General features: G+C 41.8%; 1 protein-coding gene across 2 annotated transcripts in view; it reads left to right on the forward strand.

Moving 5' to 3' along the window:
• Positions 1-27,112, forward strand: part of FRY (FRY microtubule binding protein) — a 322,162-nt gene that overhangs the window by 284,611 nt on the left and 10,439 nt on the right. For both annotated transcript variants that reach the window (XM_081214715.1, XM_081214716.1), the window contains exons 49-58: positions 1,604-1,765; positions 4,117-4,191; positions 7,190-7,360; positions 13,389-13,589; positions 14,142-14,300; positions 17,391-17,557; positions 18,728-18,917; positions 22,669-22,818; positions 23,980-24,078; positions 25,942-26,025. In XM_081214715.1, the coding sequence (XP_081070841.1) occupies positions 1,604-1,765; positions 4,117-4,191; positions 7,190-7,360; positions 13,389-13,589; positions 14,142-14,300; positions 17,391-17,557; positions 18,728-18,917; positions 22,669-22,818; positions 23,980-24,078; positions 25,942-26,025 (1,458 nt within the window). The remainder of the gene's footprint in view (positions 1-1,603; positions 1,766-4,116; positions 4,192-7,189; positions 7,361-13,388; positions 13,590-14,141; positions 14,301-17,390; positions 17,558-18,727; positions 18,918-22,668; positions 22,819-23,979; positions 24,079-25,941; positions 26,026-27,112) is intronic.

Consider the following 27,112-nt stretch of genomic DNA (forward strand, 5'->3'; position numbering starts at 1 on the left):
TATAACTATCTAAATGCTTGCCTTGAGGGAGATGGGTGTGAGGAGGGAAGAGACTTAGAAACTAAGGAGTTAGGAAGAGAAGAAGACAGAAAATAGTCAGGGTTACCTGCTGGTCCATGAACAAACTTTTGGGAGGCCTGTACTTAACTCTTTTAGTCTAAGATGTAAAAATACATTTGCTTTCCTGTCTCCTTTACCCCATGACCCATAAACCGCCCCCCCCCAAAGCAGAAACAACGGCCTGTCCACTAAGCAGGGTCTGTACAGTGTCTGATGCATGTTAGGTACTTCATAAATATTCTTCAACACGGCTGAATGGATTCATTCACTAAAGGAATAAACTAGATCTGCTTACATGGAACTTACTCTATTAATTAGGTTATAGCTAGATTGGGTTTTTTCACACAGTAGTCTCACTGACCATTCATCATTTCAATACTCAGGATGAGATGCTGTTGTGCTACCATCATGATATTTAGTATGTATATGATATTAAGGTATCAGCTCAGTATTTTTCAATTTTTAACATTTTTTTTTACATTGCTGGGGGTGGGGGAAGCTTACTCTTTGACTTAAGTTTACTCTGTCCCAAAGAGGTACAGAAAACCTGTAGCCAATCAGCTGCATGCCCCGGAGACCCAGCTGCTCCAGAAAGATGTGCCTTGAGAGGCAGGTGGAGAATTACCAGCCAGCGTCTGCCATCTCTGAATGTAGGCCTACGAACAGCTTTCTGCAGGGACCTCCCTGGGGCTAAAGTTTGGGAGGTGCTGCCTACCCAGCCACCACACTCCAGGACTCGCAGGAAGTAAAATTTCTGAAGTGTTGTCAAGAACCTGGCCCTGACCTCATTCATTAAAATAATTGAAAAGATATAAATAATTTAAATAAATTTTTAAATAATTGAGAGTGTATCAAGATTGGTGATTACAGGTTGGGATGAGGGGAAGGAATTTTGGTCTTGTTTTAACTATAAAGAAAGTCTTTCAAGCTTAAACATCTGAAAACTATTTTGCTTTCCTGCATGTCTTCCTTCTTATCTTTACAATCATTTCTAAAGTGTGTTTAAGAACAGGCAATTGGGACTTCTCTGGTGGCGCAGTGGTTGAGAGTCTGCCTGCGGATGCAGGGGACATGGATTTGTGCCCCGGTCCGGGAAGATCCCACATGCCGCGGAGCGGCTGGGCCCGTGAGCCATGGCCGCTGAGCCTGCGCGTCCAGAGCCTGTGCTCCGCAACAGGAGAGGCCACAACAGTGAGAGGCCCATGTACTGCAAAAAATAATAATAATAATTAATAAATAAATAAATGAAATATATTTTTTTAAAAATTTTTTAAAAAGAACAAGAAATTGAAAAAAAAAAGAACAAGAAATTGGATTTGTTTTCAGCTGCTAAAGAGGGTGAGAAAGTGTTGAAGTTGCAAAATGATCTGGAATATGTATTTGAACATAAGGAAAATGAGCCTCCTTGTAACACTGAACTTCTCTAATCTAAGTTTTAATCAGATAAGCAGTTCTTGTTTGCTGCTGGGATAGAGCGATCCATATACCCCAGAAGTATGAATGAGATAGAAGAACGTGTGCTTCTCTATTCTTTTTTCTCAAGACGCCCATCATCGGGAGGCGATACGATGAACTGCAGAACTCTTCTGGGCGTGATGGGAAGCCCAGGGCCATGGCCGTCACCCGGAGTGCATCCTCCACCTCGTCAGGCTCCAACTCCAATGTCCTTGTTCCTGTAAGCTGGAAAAGGCCCCAGTATTCTCAGGTAAAGAGTCCTCAACTCCCAGGATTGGAAGGGAGCTTAGGGGACCTATTGAACCCAACTGTGATATGGGATTCCTGCATCCACCATCCCAATATTCCCGTCTGGGCATCGACACTTCAGTGATGATGATGTCACGGTATCCTGTATCCCGAGGGAACCCATTTTATCTTTGAACAGTTCATTACATTGAGTTGAAGTCTGACACTCTATTGCTTCTTCTCATTGGTCCTAGTTCTCTTAAGGCTTAGAAAATGCAGTTGGATCTGTCTTTCACATGGCAGCCCTTCAAACACTTAAAGAAACCCTCCCCGCTCTGCCACTCACCCAAATCAGTCATCTTTTCTCCAAGTAATACATCCTTAGTTCTCCTAACCAATCCTGCATAACAGGGCCACACCCCAATGACCATTCTGGCTGCAGTCCCACGAGCCTGCCCTCCAGTCAGTGGGCTCCATGCACACCTGATCCTGCAGAGCATGGTGGGTGGCCAGATTTCTCTGTGGTTCTGTTATCTGTATCCACTTTCTGGGTGACTGCATCACAGCATTGATGTCATTGGACTTACTGTTAAGTGAAACCCATGCATTATTTGGGGCTCTTTTGGTGACATGTGCCAGAAGCCCAGTGAAAAACTACCTTAAGTGGAAGGGGAATGTGTTAACTCCTATATCGTAACTTCAAGCAGAACTGGACTGTAGCACACACAATCCTTAGACCCTCTCTGTCCTTCTCACTGTCCCCACCTTCTCTTCCCAAAGTCTTAGGCCTGCTTTCCTCCCTGCTGACTTCCTTCTCAGGCAGACTGTTCCCACGTGAGGCCCAACAACCTCTTGCAGCTCCAGATTTACATGGTCTTTGGCTCTGACGATTTCAGGACAGAGGCCTCCCCTCCCCAGCGTCATAGAAATTCTGGAGAAAGGGCTCTGTGCAAGAGAGGCACAGCCCCATTTGGCGGGAGAAGAGCCGTCCCAAGATAAAAAGAGGGACTGCCTTACGGGAGAAAGGCAAAGTGGGTGCTGCTGGGTGCTGCGCAGAGAGAAACCCTTTGTTTGCACGCCCAGCAGGTCTCATCCTCACTCTCAGAGGTTAGGGAAATGGAGCTTAGAGCACAGCGCCTGCTGGAGCCGAGCTGGTTCTCAGTGTGTGCTCACTGCGTGCTTGAATAGAGAGCCCGCTCTACTTTCTTGGGAATTTGGAAAAGAGAAGACAAATGTACAGCCCAATTCCATGCTCCTCTATATTCATTCCTTCCCAGAATTGTAAAGTGCCCACTAAAACTTAGGGAAATAGGTTAGTGACTCTCTTGCCATTCTTCAACATCGAGGTCCTCCTGTCTTTGACCTTGAAATGACACCATATTGAGTGTCCCGTCTATAATTTGAAAAGAAGGATGCAGGGAACCGAGTTCCATTAAGAAGGAAAATCTATGAGTGATATTGGCCTCCTTGCAGTCTCCATATTAAATCAGATTAAAAGGGAAAAAATCATTTTCAGGAGAGGAGGACGAGTGCTTTAAGAGCAATTCTGAGGCACATGAACGTTTTTTAGGCTCTGGTTACTCATCCTTTTCATTCTCAACTCACCAGTCATTCTGAGACCTAGTTTGTCTATGTCACTGGGAAATGTGATGGTTTGTAGAAGAATCCCCATGGTTAAGGAACTGAAAAGTAAGGTTTACGAAGAAAAGCAAAAGGAATTCTATCCATTTAACTATAGGAAGAATAAATTGAGAAAGATTTAATATGCCTTGCAAATAATCGAATTTAATTCTGCAGAAAGTAAATTTATCCTCCCATTTGAGGAAAAGAGAATTGTGTTGTAATATAATAGGTTTAATTTAGGTGTAAGGAAAGGCTTGCTAATGATTGAAAGTTGTAGCACACAAGAAAGATTATCAAGGGGAGTAATGAATACCTGCTAAAGAACCAAGGGGTTGACGTTCACATCCCCTCCCTTGGGAAAACTTAGATCAGCACTGTCCAGTAGAAACATAGTGTGAGCCTCATTTAAAATTTTCTAATAGTCACCTTTTGAGAAAAAGAAAAAAAGGTAAAATTAATTTTAATAACACATTTATTATATGTAATATATATCTAATATATATCTCTATATATTATATCTAAATATATAATATATCTAAAATATTTTTTAACATAACTTCAATATTTTACAATTATTGGTGAGGTATTTTACATTCTTTTTTCATACCAACTCTTCATGTATTTTATATCTCCATTCTCACTGGCCACATTTCAGGTGGGTTAGCCCTTTGGGGCTGATGGCTACAGTATTGGAATAGATTTGATCACAGGACCCCATGATTAAAACCTGCCTGTGTGTTTCTTTTCCAGAAGAGGACGAAAGAGAAGTTGGTACACGTCCTTTCTCTGTGTGGCCAAGAAGTAGGATTAAGCAAAAATCCATCGGTAAGTTCTGTCCTATATCACATTTATTTTGGTGTCATAACCTTTTTACCTCTGGTCGGTTTTTGCCTTTGGTCATGTAGTTTGGAGGTTTCAACTATGAATTACAAGTATGATATCCATCATCTAGATCAAACCCTTAGATTATTTCTCTCCATAGTATGATTTTTAATCTCAGTTCAGAAACAATGAAAGATGTTATTGGCTAGTTGCTCCAGTTGGTAAATAAAAACTCAGTTATTTTAATTTTTTTAATATCTTGGATCTTTTTAATAAATATGCCCAGACTTTCTTAAAATATGTATATGTGACTGTCTTCTGCACCACCATATATGATACACGTTCCTTTTGGGTGTAATTTTACTCTCTGTACACACACCTCTTACCGTGATGTCACTATTTTACTCGTGTACAATAAAGGTGAAAATAGTGATATATTACCATGTTTTTTGTCATATAAACTTCCACTGAGGGACTTCCCTGGCAGTCCAGTGGTTAGGACTCCATGCTTCCACTTCAGGGGGCATGGGTTCGAGCCCTGGTCAGGGAAGTAAGATCCCGTGTAAAGCGCGGCCAAAAAAAAAAAAAAAAAAAAACCACAGACCAACAAACAAAACTTCTACTGATGATACAGTTGCACAAAAATGCCATTGGGCTTTGAAATAAATGAATAATTGAAGTATTAGAAGTTAGCTTCTGAAGCTTTTATAAAATTTAGAAAATTCAAATTGTGTGTGTGAGAATATTGTAGCAAAAGCAATAAAAATCTCCGGGTTTGGTTTTACCAGGTATTTTTATTTCATCTATATCACAGCATCTTTATTAGTAACCAGAAAAGAAAATAGCAAACTAAGTAATGTCCCAAGTAAGAAGTAGCAAACAGTGTCTCTGTGGAACTACTTTTCAAATTCCAAAATGTATATACTAATGTAGTTCATGAGCAGGTGAAATATGAGACTCATAGATTCGTGCTAAAGTGCAAGTTGGTACTTGTAATCGTCTGGGAATGTGCCCCAGCCAGAAGGGTGGCCTCTGTTGAAGTCACTTTCTGAGTTATTGATCAGTGGGTTTGCTGCTGCTCCTGTGACATCACTGAGGGCAGAGGGACAAGGAGATAGTGTGGGGCAGATTGAGCCTCCCAGCCTGAAAGGGAGAGGAATGAGAGCCCTTTACCTCTGCAGTGGCACAGCCAGAGACGTCCGTTTCTTACCACCCCTGTGGGTACACTGTCTCCTTCAGATCCAAACCACCTGCTTCTGTGCCAGGCCTTTCTAGCTAGAAATGTTTACTATGTTACAAATAAGAAAAGTGGCACCAACAAGGAAAGGGAGGCCTCCGCTGAGGAAATCAGAATTCTAGTCTCTCATCTCCCACTGACTAGTTGGCTGGTCCTCAGTGCTATTTATCTCATATACCCATTTGCAATCCCTGTACAGACTGTGTGTCTTGTACCATTTTATGAAAACCTAGTGAAAATCCTATGACTGCTGTGAAACACTGGAGAAAAAAAAGAATGTTTAAAATCCATTCCCGGGCTTCCCTGGTGGCACAGTGGTTGAGAATCCACCCGCCAATGCAGAGGACACGGGTTCGAGCCCTGGTCCGGGAAGATCCCACATGCCACGGAGCAACTAAGCCCGTGCGCCACAACTACTGAAGCCCGCGCGCCTAGAGCCCCTGCTCCACAACAAGAGCAGCCCCTGCAATGAGAAGCCCGCGCACCGCAACGAAGAGTAGCCCCCGCTCGCCACAACTAGAGAAAAAGCCCACGCTCAGCAACAAAGACCCAACACAGCCAAAAATAAAAAAAGAAAGAAAGAAATTTTTTTTAAATAACTAAAAAAAATAAAATCCATCCCCCCCCTTTTTTTTCCTTTTGAGAGATATTTGTTATATTTAAATTCTTATAAATGACTTGCTTACTTTCAAGGAAGACCAAGACGTTATAACAGTTAAATAAAGAATACTGTTCATTTTATTTAATATCAGTCTATGTTCAGGAGAGGCTGGAGAGCAAAACATTTAGATTTATTTGAAGCCTGTTATTTCTACAAAGTTATATTAAAATGGCCCAAGTGAAATGAACCTAAACATAGAAGTTAATTTAAAAATATTAACATAGGGCTTCCCTGGTGGCGCAGTGGTTGAGAGTCCGCCTGCCGATGCAGGGGACACAGGTTCGTGCCCCGGTCTGGGAAGATCCCACGTGCCGCGGAGCGGCTGGGCCCGTGAGCCATGGCCGCTGAGCCTGCGCGTCCGGAGCCTGTGCTCCGCAACGGGAGAGGCCACAACAGTGAGAGGCCCGTGTACCACAAAAAAATATATAAATAAATAAATAATAAAAATATTAACATACTAAAATTTTAATAGAAAAACAAGTTTTGTTTGAATCGACAAGACTTTTAAGTATGAATCATGAGCACGGCTGCTCAGCGTCTCCTCTGTAATTCACATGAACAAGTACTGTACTTCCTGACTTATGTTTCTTTTTCCCTACCAGTTCCTGGTTTATCTCTAAGAGGGTTAAATACTTTGCTCTCACAGTTCGTTCTACAATAACATATCTTGGCATCAGTAGTCCTTAAAAGCTTTCATGATAATATGTATGTGATGTGTATGTGTGTGTGAATCTGTACAGTTTCTAACCTCGGTAAGTGCAGTAACAGTGGAAAATTTCTTGGCTGCTGTAGACTGTCTGTGAACACACACTCAGTTGTCACACACACACACACACACACGCACGCATGTAGGATACACTTTTCATTAAGAAGCAGCGATTTGACTCTTGAACACTTTCCTAGCGTGTGAACTTGCATCTTTGCAATGAGTTTAATCTGAAGGCGCCTGTCCAACATAAATAATAAAAGAGCATTCTAAAAATACCCACTTAAGGAATTAGGTGTGTACTGGAAATACAGTGCTCTGAGGAGCCAGTTACAGTTTTTGTAGCACAAACAAAGAAGGGAGAGCGGTTTCTCAGGAGAGGACTCTTGGTTCGTAGGTGATTTTCTCGTCGTGTGGGGACTTGGATCTGCTGGAGCATCAGACGAGCCTAGTGTCCTCCGAGGACGGCACCCGGGACCAGGAGAACATGGATGACACCAACAGTGAGCAGCAGTTCCGCGTCTTTAGAGACTTCGATTTCCTAGACGTGGAGCTGGAGGATGGAGAGGTACGGCCAGGCTCGGTGGAAGCCATCCGCTCAGCCTTTTCCTTGACTAACAGAACAGTTTCTTTCTCTCTGCTAAATAATGAGTTCTTTCATTAGAAAACTGTAAACTTTTTAATCAATTTATTCAAAGTACAGCAGCTTAACTTTGGCAAAAGTCACCACAACCTTCCTGTCTAAGCCCACGGCCAAAGCCACCAAGTTCTTTCTAAATGGCAAAGATCTGACTTTGAATGACCACACAGAGACTGTGTGTGTGTGTAGTCCAGAGGTGAACTTTAAAAAAAAAATCACAGAAATATTCAAGGTCTGAGCCTGTTCTCTGGTACCTGGGTAAAACAGGCTAAGCATTTTATTATTTTCAATGTGAAATTGCTCTCATGGGTTGACGTCAAAGCTTGCCTGCTGCAACCTGCGATCAGAGCCCGAGGGCCCCGGCATCTTTGTGCTGTTGGATGAAATCCTCAGAACTTGAAACTAGATTTAACATACAAGAGCTCTTGGCTCTGCTTTCAGTTGGTTCTTGACACCTGGAGCAGCTGAATTCAAGTATCAACAGGCAGATGCAGGTCTGTTTATCTGAATGATAATCATGGTAATAAGACCCTTTCCGTTATGAGTCATGTTTTTGAAAACCTGGGATTGCAAGGAGGAGCATCATTTCAGTAGCTCAGGGGCATGTTCCAGCTGAGAGGCAGGCTTTTTCCTCCTGGGATGGACACTATGTTCCCTGAAGTGGGGTTGGCATCTGTAATAAAGCCTGGTACCCAGCCTGGCATATGGTGGGATCCACATACTTCAGCTCACATTTAACCAAGCACACTCTATTTCCCAGACAAAGAAAGGGCTTTCTGCTAGCCGTACAGTTAAAACGGAGGCTCAGATTCAAAGTTTATCATATCCTATGGAAGGTAGGCACCTCCTAATTTAACGATAAACTTGTGGGAAATGATGCTTCAAGTAACTGCTTACCTTCCCTAAAAGGATATGATTGCTGACCAATCCACTTATGTCAAGGCAAGGCCACGGAGCTGGACAAGCTCTGTTGAGCTCTATTTTTGTCCTTACTGGCCACTGACTACCCTGGCTGTCTGCGCCAGCAAGGAAAAATCATGTCCTCAGAATGAAGAATGTTTTCTTTACCAATTCTTTCCCTGGAAGCAAGTTTAGCAGATCCAGTCCTTTAAGAGTATAAAGGCACCAACTGCCGGGCATCTTTAAAATGTGTAAGCTTTCATCTTGAATTGTTCTCAAACCAGTAAAAAGCATTGCAGAGTTTTCTGACTGTTAACCATAATTAGTGATAAATCAATTGCTAAATGCGGTGAGGATTGTTTAAAAAGTCTAATGCAAAATACAGCTGCTTTGAGTACTTTCGAAATGATCCAGAGGTATATGGAATGTCAAAAGTTTAGCTTCCTGGTCTGAGCAACTGACCTAATCTTTGCTCTTAGGCTAGAATTCAAGCTTGGGCACCCTCTTCAAGGGTTAAACTACGGAGAGAAAAATTGATGAAACAAGAGAGGCATCATTTTTCAGTATCAGCCAAAGAAAAATGTGTTACGTGAAGGGACCTAGGAGGAATGGTGTCAGAGAAATCAGAAACAATATCAGAACAACTAACAAATTTAATTTCTATCAAAATAAAGTAAGGAAAACCATAGATGCCCATCACTTGAAAATAAATATTATACTAGTATTTTTCAAGGACAATAAATAATGATTACTATGCCTTCCTTCTAGTGTTCTCGCTATTGTCCTAGCCAACAAGAACTAAAAAATCATAGTGATTATTTTATCTTGTATGATTAAGATTTTATAAGAAGTTCAAGAATGTGAAAGTATATATTTTATCCAAATAAACCATTTGAGAATATTTTGCTACTTCTCAATAAGGTAACAATAAGGGATTTTAGTGAGCTTACAGAGTGGTAGAGTGAAAATGCAAGGGCTTTGGAGTCAGGCAGGTCCAACTCTGACTTTCAGCTCTGCCACTGACCCAGCTCAAGCCTGGATGCAGTTTCTCTTGGCATCCTCATCTGTCGAATGGGAGTGATAATACCTGCCTATAGAGTTGTTGTAAGGACCAAGTAAGATGTCCTATGTAAAGCTTTTAGCATAATTTCAGGCAGTAGGCATTCTAAATATCTGTTCCTTTGTACTGTCTTTGGTGAATAATTTCCGTATTTCCTCATCTGCGAAAGGTAAGCATATTTGGCTTCTAGCTCAACACACATTTACTAAAAAAAAAAAAAAAAAAAAAAAAAGACAAGGTTTTTGTCATGTCTATTCCTTTTCATTAAATAGTCTCAGAATTTATTGACTAATATCTTTAAGGGTTTGCCTTTGAACTTCTCAGAATCTTTAAAGGGTGCTGTGTCTTTGCTATTAATTGCACCTCAGCAGTGAAACAGATCATGATCACAAACACTTCTGGTTTTGTGAGCAGGATCAGGTGATGCCACCTTTTTTTCCCAGCTGATGACCCTCATTAGTCTTTCCATGACATTTCATGATTTTCTCACAAATAAAAATTCAGGCATTCCAAAAAAAAAAGGGTTGAGGAGACCAAAGTTGTCACTGAAGTGGAAAGCTATTTCAGAAATTGTATTTATGATTTGTTACCAACTACATCATCCACTGCTAAGAGGTTTGGAATTTCCGGTGTTTTGTACTAATATTTCTTTATGGGGTTTGTGTATCTTTGCCTTTTTCTTTAAGTTGCATCTACTGACGTATATACTGTTAGCACTGTTAGTTGCTGTTGTGTTAAAACTAAGACAAATGCACTTGAGTATCTAATATAATCATTTTAAATAGACCTCTTATTTGTTTTTCTGTCCATTCAATCTGCTACACAGGAACTTCAGGTAAGACGATGCTATTTTCAATTCAGATGCACTAGTAGATGTTTTGCATCATTGCAGATTTATAACTGCATAACTGCTTTTTCCCCCCTTCGAGAGTATGTATGCCTATTTGCACATTTACACTGAGATGTGTGTGATAGAAGTATTTTTCTTGGTTGCTGTAGAAGGGAAATATTTTCTGAAGTATAAATATGAGATAGTTTTAAAATCTTTATATGTTTAGTTCTGGAAGTTGCATGATTATATCTCTTGAGAGAGAGTGAGTTTTTAAATATGATCCATGGAAATCCTATAATTTCTCATTAGGCAGTTGCACAGCTGGATTGCTTTTGCTGTTAACTTCTTTTATTAAAAGTGAAATCAAGAAGCTGCATCTAACAATATACCACATATACTGCCAATCAATTCCTTTTATTTTCCAGGAATTAGGAGCTATCTTTGGATGGTGACTATATAAAATTTCATCCAAATGAGGACCCTTCTCAAGTAAAAGGGGTCCGGTAATAATTACACCCAGACAACAGGCATAAGCTGGCATTATCCTGGGCAAACTGACCTATGATCACCCTGTATCTATGTCATATAGACTTACTCTAAGTAGGTACACTTGGGGGAACATATTTTGACCATCCAAGTTCCTTCAACAATAATTCTTATTTTTTGGAACTCCAATATCAAAGAATACGATTTCCAACATTTCTGGAACATTCAATTGTGAATACTTTCTCATCTCAGTATAAATCCTGAGTGGTTATTTAAGTTTGATAACTGACATATGCAAATTGTCCATCAGGAATAGTTAGCCATCTTCTAAATTTTCTCACACATCGAAAATCTCACTTAATCAGTGAAACACTCTTTTGGCTTTTGACCTTGGACGTAACACAAAATGCAAATCTGACATTTGGGTGTGGGGAAGTTGGAAGGTGGCTCTCCCAATAGGGGTATTCCTGTGCTATGAGAAGGCCCAGTTGACTTTTAATCACCACCGACTTTAACGTAGGCTAGGCTACTGTTCCATCTCAACCCCTCAGCTACCACCAAGGAAACAGTTTCAACATCTTTGCCTCTAATGGAGTTATTGCATCCTCTTGCAAGACACCAGATATTATTCCTGCAAGAACAAGTTCCCTGACTCCCAGTTCCCATGCCTGATTGATTCAGATCTTCACCTGAGCTGCAATCAAATTAACAGCAATGGCAATCTATACCCAGTGTAGCATTCTCTGGCCCTAGGTGTCTGTATTTCTCTGCAAGCTCAGTGCAACCCAGGTTCAGTGTGGGAGACTTCCAGAACTGCTGCCTGAGACAGTTCATCTAACCCATCCATTGATTTGGTACAAGAGAATCAGTTTTGTGAATTATGTTTTACAGTTGTACGTTTTTGCCAGTAACTTTTACATTCTTTTTTTCTCTGTATTGTAATCTCATTTTTCTTTACCCTCTTTATTTCTTCACACATTGAGTTTTATTTTTCTTCCCAGAACTCTCGCCTCTTCCACATTTTTTTCATTTTTTCACTGAAACAGCTATTTTAAAATACCAGCACAACAGTCAGCCTGTTCTACCAGGAAATAAAATCATTTGGTGGTAATTTATCACAGCACTTACAGATAAAAGGTACAAATACAGCTATAAACTATGGAAAGCATATTCTGAATCTTATAATCAAACAGTCCTAAGAACAATAATAAATGGGGTGAATAATGCTAATTTCCATACCATATCCAGAATGTGTTCAGGATTCTTACCTGTTGCCTTCCACCATGAATAGCCAAAACAGACTTTGGAAAAGCTAAGCATCTATTATATGAGAGATCTGTGAGAATGGTAGGATTCATTTCATTAGGAGCCAGAAAAAAGAGACCCTTAAAACCAGAGGAAAATTAATAAATTTAATGCTCATTAATTTTAATAGTAATTTACATCTCTCACTGAAATTATATTATTATGCTACTTACTGAGCTCTCATCAGAAAGTTATTTATGGGAGTTCCCTGGTGGCATAGTGGTTAGGATTCGGTGCTTTCACTGCAGAGGCCCAGGTTCAATCCCTGGTCGGGGAACCATCCCACATGCCTTGCGGTATAGCCAGAATACAAAAAAATAAAATAAAATAAAAATAAATAAAATACCACATTTAAAAAAAAGTTATTTATGTCAGTGAACCATCAGTGTTTCAAATGACTAATATAAATAAGATTCTGTGCTAGACTTTATTCAGATTACCTATTTGTTTAGGTTAAAATTTGCTCACCAATGCGCTAGTAATATTTCTCTAGCTTTATTCCTATCTTAACAGAGAGAAAAATAAAACCCAGATTGGTTTTCAGAAAAAAAATTTATGTTCATCAAATACGCTTTATTTAATATCTGATGGTTTGTAGAGAAAGTCTGAGCTATATCTAAAATCTTTAACACTTTACATTGCTACTTAGCCCAGTTCTCAGTGCAAATGTACAATTCAGCAATAATCCTTGGTACCGAGTCAGTCCATTCAGGTCTAGGGACGGAACTATTTTCTGTGTTGGGACAATTATTTAAAGATGAGCCAAAAGCAAAACTGAAGCCTTGCTGCTCTGGCCTCTGCATAGCGCATGATTGTCCGACTGTGCCCAGCTGCTCTCTGATATCCTTTAACTCTGCATTTTATCTGTGAAAACTGCTGCGGCAGAAACAGCCTGGAATGTTTACCTAATGCTCTTCTACTTAATACCCAGAGGGTGTGGAACGTGCCACAAGCGTAGCTCCTACTTTTTCTCCTTCTGAAAAGAGTACTAAACAGGGGCGGGGTTTGGGGAGGGAACATCTCTTTTGAAGTTGTTTTAATATTAACAGTCTCTTTCTGACAGATTTTTGTTAACACGGATCATTTATAGAGTATCCCAAAATCAACTTGTTAAAACACAAGAGGTTACCCACTGTGCCAGAGTAAAGTGTATAATCATGTCTACCTATGATTTAATACTCATTTTGGTGAAAACAGTGTGCTTCTTACTACTTTTCACATCATGTAAGCAAAATGTTTGGTGCCCAAGACCATGAGGGCTTGGGAGTTCATAATGAAAATTTTTATTACTAAGCTATGGCTAATCGACTGTGTAAAGGTGTGAGTGCAGGAGAATTTTGGCCTTAAAAAAGCAGCTGATGCTGTGATTTCAGGGCGAGAGTATGGACAATTTCAACTGGGGAGTCCGCAGGCGTTCTCTGGATAGTCTGGACAAGTGCGATATGCAGCTTCTGGAAGAGCACCAACTTTCAGGAAGTTCTCCCAGCCTAAATAAAATGAACCACGAGGATTCCGATGAATCCTCCGAAGAGGAGGATCTCACCACCAGCCAGATCCTGGAGCACTCTGACCTAGTAAGTAGGAACTCTCCACCTACTCTTCCCAAGACATTGGGAGACTTCTTTTTGTGATTCAAGCAGTAGTGCAGTTTCCAGTTGCAGCTAAAGAAACTTGCTACAGCTGCTAAACTCAACTCTGAAACATGAGGTGGTGTCTGATTCTAACCAGTCTCTTCTCTGTAGGTTGCAAATGGAAACAAACACTGGGGTTTTTATAAGCCCTGAATGCCATCAAATCGTTCAGGCCTAGATTTTCCCCAAAAAACTTTTACTTTGCGGAAATCTTTTTTTTTTTTAATTCCTCAGACATCTGAAGTTTGAGGAAATATGACACAGACATTTTGATGGGGTTATCTGGAAATAGGGGTGTTTGTTTTTTCAGTGCTGGGCCTTGCCAGCTAGTGTGCTTAAGTTCTAATGACAGTGACGTATGTTTGTTAAACAGTTATTACCTGTCCACAAAAAACTAGCTTGTACACTGGTTTGTAGTCTTATGTAAAGAATAATTAGAGCTTTTAAAGAATGGGAACGTCACGCTCTGTTTTATTTCCTATGCTTTCTCAACAGATCATGAATCTCTCCCCTTCTGAGGAGACTCATCCCATGGAACTCACGACCACCTGCGATATGACCCCCGCTGACCCTCATGCCTTTAACACCAGAATGGCTAGCTTTGACGCTTCTCTGCCTGATATGAATAATCTTCAGATTTCTGAGGGTTCAAAGGTGAAGAGATTTTGGCAATCGTTGATTGTAGTTTTCTTTAAAAAAAAAATGTACTTCCAATTTTCTGAGCATTTTTAGCAGGTTATAAGCGAAGGGACTATCTTTCTTTTCTTTCTTTCTTTTTTGAAGTAGTTGAGTTTGTGCCCCTAAACCTAGGTTTTGAAGTTGCTTTACTCTCACAGACCTGAGTGGCCATCTTCCTATTGGTTGAAGGAGATTTGATTTGAGGTCCTTTTAAAATGAAACGTTTTGCATTTTCCATAGAGCACGAACACTGCTCGTGCTTTGCCATTTGATTAATGGCAAAACAAATTGGTATACGTCGGAGATTGCTGAGACTGGGAAACTGCTGTTCTTTGTCATGACTTTTATAAAACAATCTGCTAAGTGAGGTGTGGGTGTATGCATGTATCGGGGGGAAATTTTTTCCTATGTAGGAACCAATTTTACAATCTGTACATTGATTCTGTTCTCGCCTTTGGCAGACTATCAGAATTTTCAATATCAATCACAGTATTATGCACAAAACTGTCCTAGCCAGGCTCTCTGAGGAGAAAAGTAAGTAATGGATACAATTTCCTTATTTAAAAGGTCAGGTAACGCAAAAAAAAAAAAAAAAAAAAAAAAAGGTCAGCTTTAAAAAAAAAATCTAAAAATGTGTATTTCATTTAAGGTTTATTTTATCAATATTTCCATAAACTACCTTGTCCATAAAACTATCAACTCCCACCCTGTGTTCACATATGTGCCCACATAAATGCCCATTAGTACAGAATTTTATTTTCTTATATTAGAAATACCAAAATAACCTATTGCTGTTAGGATAAAGTTTTCTTTATCTTTAGTTGGGTTATGGTGGTATAAGTTTAAGGAGAAAATGAAACAAAAAAATTTACAAAAGTATATTCTTTCTGATGCTTCTACTAGACAAATATAATACTGGCTATTCTGTATTCTTTTACAGTGTGCTATAAAATATGTCTGCGATCTAGCAAAATCTAATCTACTTTAAACCAAGGGCAACCAATGAAACTGCAATCACCTAAAAATAGTGAAGCTTAAAAAATAATTATTTCTAAGACTTCCCCATTGCAAAAGGACTATGATCAGGATTCTTAGAATTAGCAGAGTCCTTTTTTAGCCAAAAAAGGGGCCAGAAAGAAAACTGTCTGAGATTAAAGCCAGAATCTTAATATCAAGAAATAAACTTCATGGAAAGGACATCACAAAATAAATGTGCAGTTATTAGCATTTATTATTTCTCAGTCTTGCAATAGTCATTTTCTCAACTTTTCTATTTTGAATGCTAAGTTATGTAATTCCTTATACAAAGCATTGCCTAAGGAGTAATATTTGCATGGACTCACAGAGAAATCTATCAAGGAATTCTGTCAAGGAAAGGCTGAGTCTAATTTCTGAAAAGCTATGTCTGTTTTTCACATCAGCTGGGCTTCTGCAATGTTTGATGTATCTGTGATGTTAGAAAGAGAAAACAGAAAATATTTTTATAAGAACTCAGCCCGCCCCTAATAGATTACACTAATAACCCAGGCCAGTCAGCAGTCTCGTTGGAACCACTCGTGTTAAAAAGCAGGACGATGTAAATCAACTACACTCCAATACAAATTAATTTTAAAAATAAATAAGTAATAAAATATCGTGCTCTGCCCAACTCATCAGACACAAGAAAGCAGTGACTCTTCTACCCAAATTAAGCTGGTTAACTGCATGGCTATCAACCTAGACAGTTACTGTTTACATTCAAAACTTGGGGTAAAGGATAAATGAGCTTTTAACAACAACAACAAAAATTATATGAAGTGGACCACTAATGAAATTCTAACTGGACAGAAACTAAATATTTTTTTAATGGCAATAGTAAATGTTTTAAAGATAAAAAAAATAAAATAAATAAAAAGCATGAAGCAGCAGATATGGATACACCTCTGAAACGCAGTATTTATGAGCAATTCCTTCAAAGACATGAGATAACCTATTTCCCTAACATATCTGTAAACATTTCTAATTTCCCTATTTAATCCTAGACTCAAAATACTAAATGGGCAGCCAGATGTCAACCCACGATAACTCTCTAATTCATATATACATCTATTTCGCCTTGATTTTGTTTTTGTTGTAAGAAAATGACTCACTGAACCACGTATGTGTGATTTCTTCCTCTCCTCTTCTGCTCTGTGATCCAGTTGCCTTCCTTCCTCTCCCGAAGAACAATCAGTTCTCCAGATGATTTCCCCCTGGCCCAGGTTCAAGCCCAGCCTCTTTTTCCATTTGACTTGCTACGTCTTTTTCCTGCCCCTCGGTGATCCCAGCTCTGCCTGCCCTAGAGCCCTTTCATCTCGCAGATCATTCTACATTTTATAGCAATGTGAGAGCAGCCTCTCATATCTATTATCTTCAAGGGATATTCCCAAGAGTAAAGCATATGCGTATATGGATCTCGGAGGATTTTCAGCATGGAAAGGCCTGTCAACGTGGCAGGCTTGGTGAATAACTCTGGATCACTTGTGAGCACCGCAGACAGTTCTGGAGCCTTTACTATGCCAGGCACTGACAATTCTAAATTGTAGTTTCCATAGGTACTATTGGATGTATTACATAATATATTGGGGAGTTAACTCCAGATGACTTGCTTTAGAAGACTGGGGTTGTACAATGAAAAGAGTTCTGAATCAGAGATGGTGTCTCTAGTCCCAGCTCTGGCTCTGATTATATACCTGACATTAGGCACGTCCTTTTCCCACGTGGAGCAACTGTTTCCTCGTCTATAAAATATGGAGGTTGGACCAGGGGGTCTCTATGGTCTCTTCCAAGTTTAGCATTTTATACTTCATAAGTGTGGGTCAAACATGGTAATCTACTGAGAGCCTCTTTGGGAACTCTCCTGGAAAAGACTGAAAAGAAGATCAAGAAAGAACAGTACTTCAGAGAATTCTTGAGTTCAGTTATAGAAATTGACTCTACCGTAGCTAGAAGACAATGCCCCCAATTTCTATTACTCTCAGGATTGCGGATTTTCCTATGGACAGTCTTACATACTGGGGGGATTATTTTCTCTCTTTATGCTCCCAGGTCAGCGCTGCCCAGGAAGAGGAGGACACCACCGTGCATGAGGATGATCTCTCCAGCTCCATCAATGAGCTCCCGGCAACTTTCGAATGCAGCGATAGCTTTAGCCTGGATATGACCGAGGCAGAAGAAAAAGGCAGTCGAGCGCTGGACCAGTTTACTCTTGCCAGGTGAACAGTGTACAGGGCACATCGTACTGGCTTCGCTCTAACTCCAGTTAAATGTCAGGCTTGTGCTGCTGGGACTTCCTAACAAAGGAGTCCAAGCGGACATATAACTTGGAGGGCTCTTGGCGGGTGGGAATCATCCAACCCCAGAGCAGGGCCTTATGCAGAACCCATAAAGCCCTAGAGTAACGTAAAAAGCCAGAGGGGAGCCTGGGCACATGGTCCAGGCCTTGTAAGCTTTGAAAATAAGCAAGCTTGGCAAGGCTTGGAAATAAGGAGTTCTTTTCATTTTGAGTTAAAAGACCAGAACAAGAGGCCCCTTATAAGCCAAATACCTACTCTCTTTTTAAGTGGGTGGCTTTCAGCCTCGTGGCTGACATTTCTGAGGAAAAAATATAAAGAGGATAGATTTTTTTAAAACCCCACTAATGTGGCATCTAGAATAAATCACAAATAATAATGCTACGGATTTACTTTAGGAGAAGAAAGTCAGAATCCTAAAATCACTCCTCTGAATGTTGAAAATAAGAATTAAGTAAAAGCTTCTGATGTGGCTGGACAGAGGCCTTCTGTTATGGTGACCCATATCCGTCCATCAGAGAAACAGCTTACGGTGATACCTGGAGAAGAACTTTGACTTTTCACAGTTCGTTCATTCTTCTCTCCTTTCTTTGTTCCTCTCTGTCTCCCCCTGCATTTCTCTTTTTTCATTTCCTTTCCTCTCTCTGCCCTTTTCTTCTGGGCATTTATGTATCTGCACCCACTAATACTGTCCCTCCACAAACGAAAAGTGAAAAGATTCAGAAATTTTCTTATCACTTATTGTATTGAAAAATGAAAAGGACTGCGATGGGCCACAGCACAGGAATGAATGTATCCTGTGTCCGGGAAAGGCTGTCCAGGAAAGTGAGGGGCGGTTACTGAAGGCTGAAAGAGGCACCGACTCTATAAAGGAAATCCGAGTGGGAGGAATCCCAGAAATTCTACAGGTGAAAATCCTCTTTTCTGGTGTCAGAAAAGAATCTCGGAGAACCTCTGAATGGGAGCCAGGCTCCCAAAGCGACCCCAGCGGGAGAAGTGGTCAGAAAGGGGGCCTCGGGGCGAGAACTAACACAGGCTGGCACAGGGGAGGGGGACGCCACCTCCTGACGCTGCCGCGTGCCTCTGTTCCAGCTTTGGAGACGGGGAGAGGGGAGTCTCGCCGCCGCCCTCGCCCTTCTTCTCGGCCATCCTGGCTGCGTTTCAGCCCGCGGCCTGTGACGACGCGGAGGAGGCGTGGCGCAGTCACGTCAACCAGCTGCTGTGCGACTCGGACGGCTCCTGCGCCGTGTACACGTTCCACGTGTTCTCCTCCTTGTTCAAGGTACGGCGCCCCCGGAGGGGCCTACAGACACGCAGGGGCTGCGGCCTCTTCGGGGAGCCAGCTGGCCTCCAGCTGAAGGGGTTACGTGCCGGGTTTATACTACTTTGTCCTCCTGACGTTCTTCAGTCTCCTCTGACCTCATCCTTTCTCCTCACCCTTCATCTACTCAGCCTTCTCAGGCTGGCACCGTGGAGACGTTGCGCTCAGGGATTCAGGCCGCCGTGCTGTGCCCCTCGCTCCCCCACTCTGGTTTTCACTGGCATCATCAGCCCCAGGCAGGCAGCCAGGTCTTCAGGACCACAGGGTGGCGGCACCTTCTGCCAAGCCCAGCCTCCATCCCTTCTTTCCGCTTAGACCTCTCCTCTGTCTTTTTAATTCACTGTGTTTTTCCTTGTCTTTTATCTTCCCCCACCATGAAGTCCTTCAACGTGCCAGCCAGTGAAACTTGTCTAGAGGTTGAGCTCTGCTGAGTATATCACGAGAGAGGCACAGTAACTTAGCTGGACTGAGGGATGGAGCCCTCTGATCACCTTCTGGAAGAGCCATGGGAAAGGCAGGGAAATGAGGAATTATATAAAAAGTGGAAATGAAGAAACTGGGATCATCTGCTTTAAATGATTTCGAATTCAGGGGCTTCCCTGGTGGCGCAGTGGTTGAGAGTCCGCCTGCCGATGCAGGGGACACGGGTTCGTGCCCTGGTCCGGGAAGATCCCACATGCCTCGGAGCGGCTGGGCCTGCGCGTCCGGAGCCTGTGCTCCGCAATGGGAGAGGCCACAACAGTGAGAGGCCTGCGTACCGCAAAAAAAAAAAAAAAAAAGATTTCAAATTCAGGAAGCCATAGTTTAGTTAACATAAAAGTCAACTTGGATTTTGAGCCTGGAGGCCCTTCCGTTTTTGGAGAAGTATATACCAATAGTACTCATAGCTAGTTTCTCAGTATTCTGAGTGTTATTCAGGCTGCTCTCTCTCAAGTTTTTCAATTTACTTTTCGTGAGACCTGTTAGAAACCTGAACGGACAAAAACTAAGGTTCTGTCTGAGATGCACCGGGGGCTGGCGGGACGGTTAGCCTTAAGACAGAAAACAGTGGGCTGCTGAAAGATAAGAATCCAGAAACACCCCAACATTAAGCCAGACTGAACTTTAAAAACAACAACTATCCACAAGCTACCATTCGAGGTACATTTAATTGTTAAGGATTCAGGAGCAGAGTACTTTATTATATTGTTCTAAAGGCAATTTGTAAATAATGGTTACTACTGTGTAAGTTTGGCTGTTGCAGTAGTTTTTTCTTAGTACAGTTGCTAGATCCACCCTTCATGCTCAATTTTACAGTCCTGAGCAGTGCTTTTCCCTCTGCCGAGAACTCTCATCTCCTCTTTTCCCACAGCTGTGCTCTCAGTGACCTGCAGATCCCTGATTGGTTGTCTCTCCAGTGAATGACACCTTCCTTTACCTCTTTCTACCTGCCCCCCCCACACACACACACACACACTTGGGATCCCGAGCCAATTGTAGTTGTATCGGTTATACTTGTCACACTTGTGTAGGTGTCTGTCTCCCGGGAGAGGGCAGGTAATGGTGTCTTGCTTTGATTCCCCAGCAGCTGGCACACAGTGGCTCACACACAGTAGCTGCTCAGTAAATGCAGAAAGAATGAATGGGGAAAAAAAAAAAAACCTTTTAAATGTAAATCTTAAACGTACAGTTTCTGACTTAATGCCAGTACGGCAATAGACTGTCATGTGAGCTGGGACGTGGGGCTGGGCCCTGGGAAGTACATTGGGGTTTGGATTTTTTTCATCAGTGTATTGGATCAATTTCTAAGGAGCTTATCGGCAATAATAATAATACAAATGTGTACCTCCTATTTCAGTTTTTAATATCACATTTAGCTTTAAGAACTTTCTCAGCTACCATTAAATGCTCTGTGATTGAGAGCAACATCGGTAGCCAAACCGGTACTAATCAAATATGCTGGAAATGAAACACATGTCAGACATGCAGTCTGTTAATCTGTCGTCATCTCCTCACCATGGCTGTTTACTGTTTTCGAACGTTTTTCCTGTGAGTCTGGACACCACGTTTCCCTGTGTTTGGTTGGATTTTGGACGGGGTAGAGAGCAGGTAATTGCAAAAATAATTTGGTTTTAAAAACAAGGAAATGGTTTCTAAAGGTCCAGCATGGGTGGCTTTCCAAGTGTCTCAGTCAGTGTATTTCCTTCCTGCTGCTCCTGTGTTAGAATACTGTCATTTGATCACACAGTGTCACCAAATTATATTTTTACATGGAAGTCATATGTGGCTCTGAAGTTCCCTGAAAGATCTAGCTTCTTAGTACAATAAAAAAACAAACCCAGGGACTACCCTGGTGGTCCAGTGGTTAGGACTCCATGCCGCCACTGCAGGGGGCACAGGTTCGATCCCTGGTCAGGGAACTAAGATCCTGCAAGCTGCTCAGAACGGCCAAAAAAATTTTTTTAAATACAAAAATGAGCCCAGATCTCACCATATCCTTAAGTAAGATGGAAAGAAACCAAACTATTTGCAGGACCTGGATCCTACTCCCGGCTCTGCCACTCCACTAGCTGGTGACACGTGGCATTTCCTGTTCCTTTCAGCAGCAACATTCTGTCGAGTTTTTTTTTAATTGCACATAAAACTAAAAACACCATAAAGACATATGTATGTTATGCATTATAGCAAGATTCTCAGAGGTATTAAATAAAAAAATAAATAATATGCAACATGGTAGGCATTTTTCTAGTATAACTTGTAAGGAACCAAGAGCCTGCTGCTGTTTGGGGGACCTGCTAATTGCCCCATAACAGGGCAGAGAGGATTTCTCGTGGGTTAGATTCTTCAACTCAAAAGGTACGACATCTCTCTGGGGAAAGCCAGTGCCTACAACCGGAATTATTTTTTGGTTAAATATTTTGTTCCTTTTGTTAAAGATGTTGTGTGTTGGAAGTTGGGGCTAAAAATGTTCTCATTTTGGCACTGACACAGGCCCAGTGAGTCAGATTCTTCCTAATTATGGGTTTTCTTCAGGCAGTACAGGGGGAATAGTACCATTTAGGAAGCATTACAGGTTTATGGGAGGGATGTGAACTTAGCAGTCAAGCTCATCCTTACTCTCTCACTTACTAGTTGCATGACCTTGAGTCCTTTAACCTCTCTTAACCTCAGTTCCTTCACCTGGTTGCGAGGATTGATGAGTTGATGTGTGCAAAGCTATCGGACAGAGTTACAGACTCCTAATCAGAGGCGCTCTCACAGGGAGACAGATCCCATGGATTTACTCTTTCATTCTTCAGAGGCTTTATGGCCCATGTTAGTGCTCCATCTCGGGGAGCTGTGATCTTGGGAAACAGATTATATCTCACGACCTTTTTCCTCTCACCCACGTTGAAGTAATCTCAGAAATTCTCACTCATCTGACAAACACGCTAGGCAGACTCAGGCTGCTGACCGGCGCTGACAATCAGCAAAAAGCAAAGGCAGCATTTATTTAAAAGATGATATGAGCACCCACGCATTGGGAAATGACATTTTAGGAAGAAACTTTGTTCACACTGGGTGATGACTCACTTGACTTAAGACATTCACTCTGCCCCTGTCACCCCCCCCACCGCCACTACATGGAGGACCTGTGCTCATTTGATATTTTTATGAAGATTAAAAAATAGTTTTTTCTAGTACAAAAGTTAAAATGTGGCCGTTTACAAATAGTAATTATGTTGCCTTTCAGAATATTCAGAAAAGGTTCTGCTTCCTAACCTGCGATGCGGCCAGTTACCTTGGAGACAACCTCCGGGGCATCGGATCCAAGTTCGTCAGCTCTTCCCAGATGCTCACCTCCTGCTCCGAGTGCCCCACACTTTTCGTGGACGCCGAGACCGTGAGTATCTCAGGCCTGCTCCTGCGGCAGATGGCCTGCCCAGCTGATGGTGTGGAAACTCAGGGAAGCACACGTGTGTTGTGGTTTGTTTGAAAGACACTCTCAGTGTTTGCGAGCAGTGCTCTGTTGTGCTATGAGTCCCAGAGGCCTGGGCCGGCACGGGAATGGCTGTGCATGGCCAGCCCAAGCCAAGGCAGTCACTGCAGGGAATCAGGAGGGGGTCCCCCTCTGTGCTCCCTTCGCGGCCTTGTCGCTTCTCTCCGATGACTCTTGACTTTGAAGGCTGAGAATATGGTGAGCTAACCCCCCAGAGCGGACCTAGCCAGTCCCCACGATGCCAGGTTGGCTAGGCCAGTGGGTCCCCAGAGGCAACGATGTTACCACTTTCCCCACTTCCAAGAGACTGAATGCCCTCTGGATGGATTTGTCCAGCCTAACTGCAAATGATGAGCTTAAAAGCAGGAGTCCCCAACCCCCAGGCTGTGGACCGGTGCCAGTCTGCAGCCTGTTAGGAACCAGGCCATAGAGCCGGAGGTGGGCGGGCGGGCAAGGGAAGCTCCACCTGCCGCTCCCCACGGCTCACATTACCGCCTGGACCACCCCTCCCCCACCCACCCCACCCCGTCTGCGGAAAAATCGTCTTCCACGAAACCGGTTCCTGGTGCCTAAAAGGTTGGGGACCGCTGGTTTAAAGGTTGATTAAAACAGTCCCCGGCTGACTGCTGAATCGTGACTGTATAAATGTAATACTAATGATTTAAAGTGCAGATTAAATACAAAATCAATTTGAAAACCCATTTGGCGGTCTGTCTTCACATTGCTTGGAGTATTACTGGATGAAGACACTAGAGTCCATGCATAAAATGGATGCTGTATCTTAATGTGGGCTTCTGTGGAATACTTGTTAAGATTTGTCCGTCTATACTGATATGGGGAAGATGGATATTTTCACAGGAGATTTTGATTAGCAATATCCAATGCAACTGCCACTGATAGTGGAGCTAAATTACAAACTGCACAGCTTATTAAAATGGATGCTACCAACCCCCCGCCCCACACTTTACATCTAAATATACTTCTCTTTTCTCTCTTCATAGGCGTGCCTTTGTCTAGGTGTCTCTCTGGAAGTTGTTTTAACACAAATTATTTTCCTGTCTTTAGCTCCTTTCTTGTGGACTTTTGGACAAGCTCAAGTTCAGTGTTTTGGAACTGCAAGAATATTTGGATACCTACAACAACAGAAAAGAGGCCACCCTCTCAGTAAGCTTTTATGTTTCTGTGCATATACATTTAGTTAAAACCAAATGAACCCAACCACTGTGAGCTCTTGGGAGGCGATGTGATTTACCCAAGAGAGGTTCTTTTGGGAGAAGACAGATTTCATCTACTCTTCTCTGAAGGACTACAGTTCCAACTTAATGGTGGCAGAACTGTCAGTACTATGGATTATATAAAAATGATACCTACAAAAGAGAAATTTTTCAGCTTTCGATTTTAGCCCTATAATTTCCCTACCAAGAAATTGGGGAAAGTGGGTATCTGCTTAATATGTCAGTTTATCAACATTATAACTTTTCTTTTCTCAGAAATTTAAAATTGTTAATTACTTCCTTCCAGTGTTCGCCTCACCCAAAACTGGTTGAGACGGATCTCATCTCTCTTTTCCTTTTAACCACTCTCGGTAGCTGCTTCTCCCTGTCTCCATAGTTTCTCTTGGCCTCGGCTCCTGCTCTTTACTTTTTTCTTCCTTCAAAGATGTAAATTGTAAAATGTTAGAGCCAGAAGTGATTCAGAAACCATCCATGCAAACCCCCTGATCTCCAACAACTTCCATGTGTAATTTCCATGGAGCACTTCCTATCATATACCAGTCACTGTAAAAAGAGCATGGATTTTTAAGTCAGGTGGACTTGAGTTCAAATTGCAGCTCAGTTACTTAAGGGTTAGTGACCTTGGGTAAGTTACCGCCTCTCATCTCAGATTCATCATCTATAAGATAGTGATAATAGTAATTAATTTGCAGAACTGTTGTAAGAACATAACGACTATAACAGTCATAGCAGCTGTCATTTCCTGAGTCCTTTCTATGTATCCAACAACCTGATAAGAGTTACATCTCCTAACTTAAATCATGTAATGCTTACAACTGCCCTGGGAGTTGCTATTATTATTCTCATTAGCTAAGAGGTAGCATAGTGGTATTGAAACCCAGGTCTGTGGGATTCAAAGGTCCATGCTCTTAACCACAACACAATATTGCCTTTAAAATAGAAATAATATATGTAAACTGCCCAGCACGAGTGCATCATACATAGAAGATATTCATTCTAAAGTTACTGGGTTTTTGTTTCTTGTTGTTGTTATCTCATGACCTGTCAGAGAGAGCTCTGACATTCTACTGCAACAATTCCCCTTGTCTTCTATTTCTGTGGCTCTTTCGCTGTCACTGATTTCCAGCTTCTCAGTCATCAGTTAATAAAAGTAATCCTTTCATTCTGGTTGGTGAACGAGCCAGTCTTTTGATGTCAAGTGTGAGTTTCCATTCTTCAGTGCTTATTGTTTTCTGCCCAAAGGTTCCTTTCACATCTATACTGGTTACTATTCCAGATACTTAAGACCGGCAGAATCTTTAAATAGCTGGGCTATTATTATAATAGCCTTTCTTACAGTGAAATAGACCTGCCTCCGAGAAGCCACCTGAAAATAACAGAGAAGAAGGTGTGCCATGAGTCAGGGTGCATTGTCCAGGATGACCCAGCCTGCGAGGAAGTGTTGGACCTGTCTCCTAACCTCAGTCGTATGAAAGGTTTCTAACCATATGTGAATTTAATCTATACATAAATTTGGAATGGTCTGGTGAGACCATTCTTCAGGGTGATACATCACAACACTGAAATGATAAATGTTGAAATTTTTAAATGACCATCACTGAACCCATCTAAGCAGATATTTTAATTTCAAATTATTAATCTTTAACCAAAAAGTTTTCAAAAAGTCGTTATATAAAAATTTTATTTTCCTGTGATTAGAAGCTTAATCTATTTTTCCTGACAGAATTGATTGTAAAAACATCCTTAGGACGTCACTGAATTTACCTATGTCTGTATCTCTTTCTGACAACAGTGGCTTGCAAACTGTAAGGCAACGTTTGCAGGAGGATCAAGAGATGGAGTAATTACCTGTCAACCAGGGGACTCAGAAGAAAAGGTAATAAAAGCCCGTTAGAGTTTATCTTTTCTGTGCTCTGACTTTGTGTGTTGGTGTTGATCTACCCAAGAAGTGTGGAACTTGAAAAAGGAAGAGGCAGAATGGGTCATCCCATACATTCACACGACACCTCTAGAGTAAGAAAGAATGACATTCGCGCCAAGCATGACTGTGTTGATGGGATTTGGGATGGGGCGGTCTTCTTTTTGGAAAAGTAGAAGTATAAAAATAACCTTTCTGCTGGACACTAACTATACTAACCATTTCCTAATAAATCTGTTCTTCATTCAGAATATAAAACCAAATGTCATTACTTCTTCACTGAACCACTTAGTTCCTTCAATGAAGAAAGTCTTTGTTGACCTTTCAGCAATCACTCAGACTTTTTTTTTTCCTCATTTAGAATTGCTTTAAGTACACACCTCAGACCAGCTGGCTTATAAACGTACGTCATATTGTAAAGGAAACTGGGCAGAAAAGTGTGAACAGATTAAGATCATTCAATTCTGCAGTTACTCCTGTGACCCCCGTGGTGGGTACAACAGTGAATTCTGCCCCGGGTGGAGCTTCTGATCTGTTCAGGGAGATGGACGTTAACCAACAGTCATACACGTGTAAACCGTGACAAGCGCCATTAAGGAAAGGAAGGAACAGTAAAGCTGTGAAAGAATACAGCAAGAGAACCTGGGCTACCAGGAGGGCAGTTCTGGGATGGCTTCTCCACAAAGTGCCATCTAAGTGGAGATCTCGGCTCTGAGCTAGAGTGCAGAGGGGTGGGTGGAGAGCCTGTGTGAAGGTCCTGAGGCAGGAGGGAACCTGGCCCTTTCCAAGGACTGACGAGAGCCTGTGGGGCTGGGCATGTAGACAGTGACAGGGAGAAAAGTTTAAGTCTGAAGAAGCTGCACAGGCCAGACCGTGCAGGGCTTTGGGTGCTTGTCTTAACAGCAATGGTGGGCAATTAAAAGTTGTAACAGGTGGGTGTGATCAGAGCGGGGCTCGCTCACTCTCCTGTGGAAATGGACTGAAGTGGGCAAGCATGGATTTGGGAAGACAAGTTAGGGGGCTGCTGATGGGTCTAGGCAGAGAG

Source organism: Mesoplodon bidens (assembly GCF_964165515.1).
Source record: "Mesoplodon bidens genome assembly, chromosome: 17".
Classification (NCBI taxonomy): Eukaryota; Metazoa; Chordata; class Mammalia; order Artiodactyla; family Ziphiidae; genus Mesoplodon; species Mesoplodon bidens.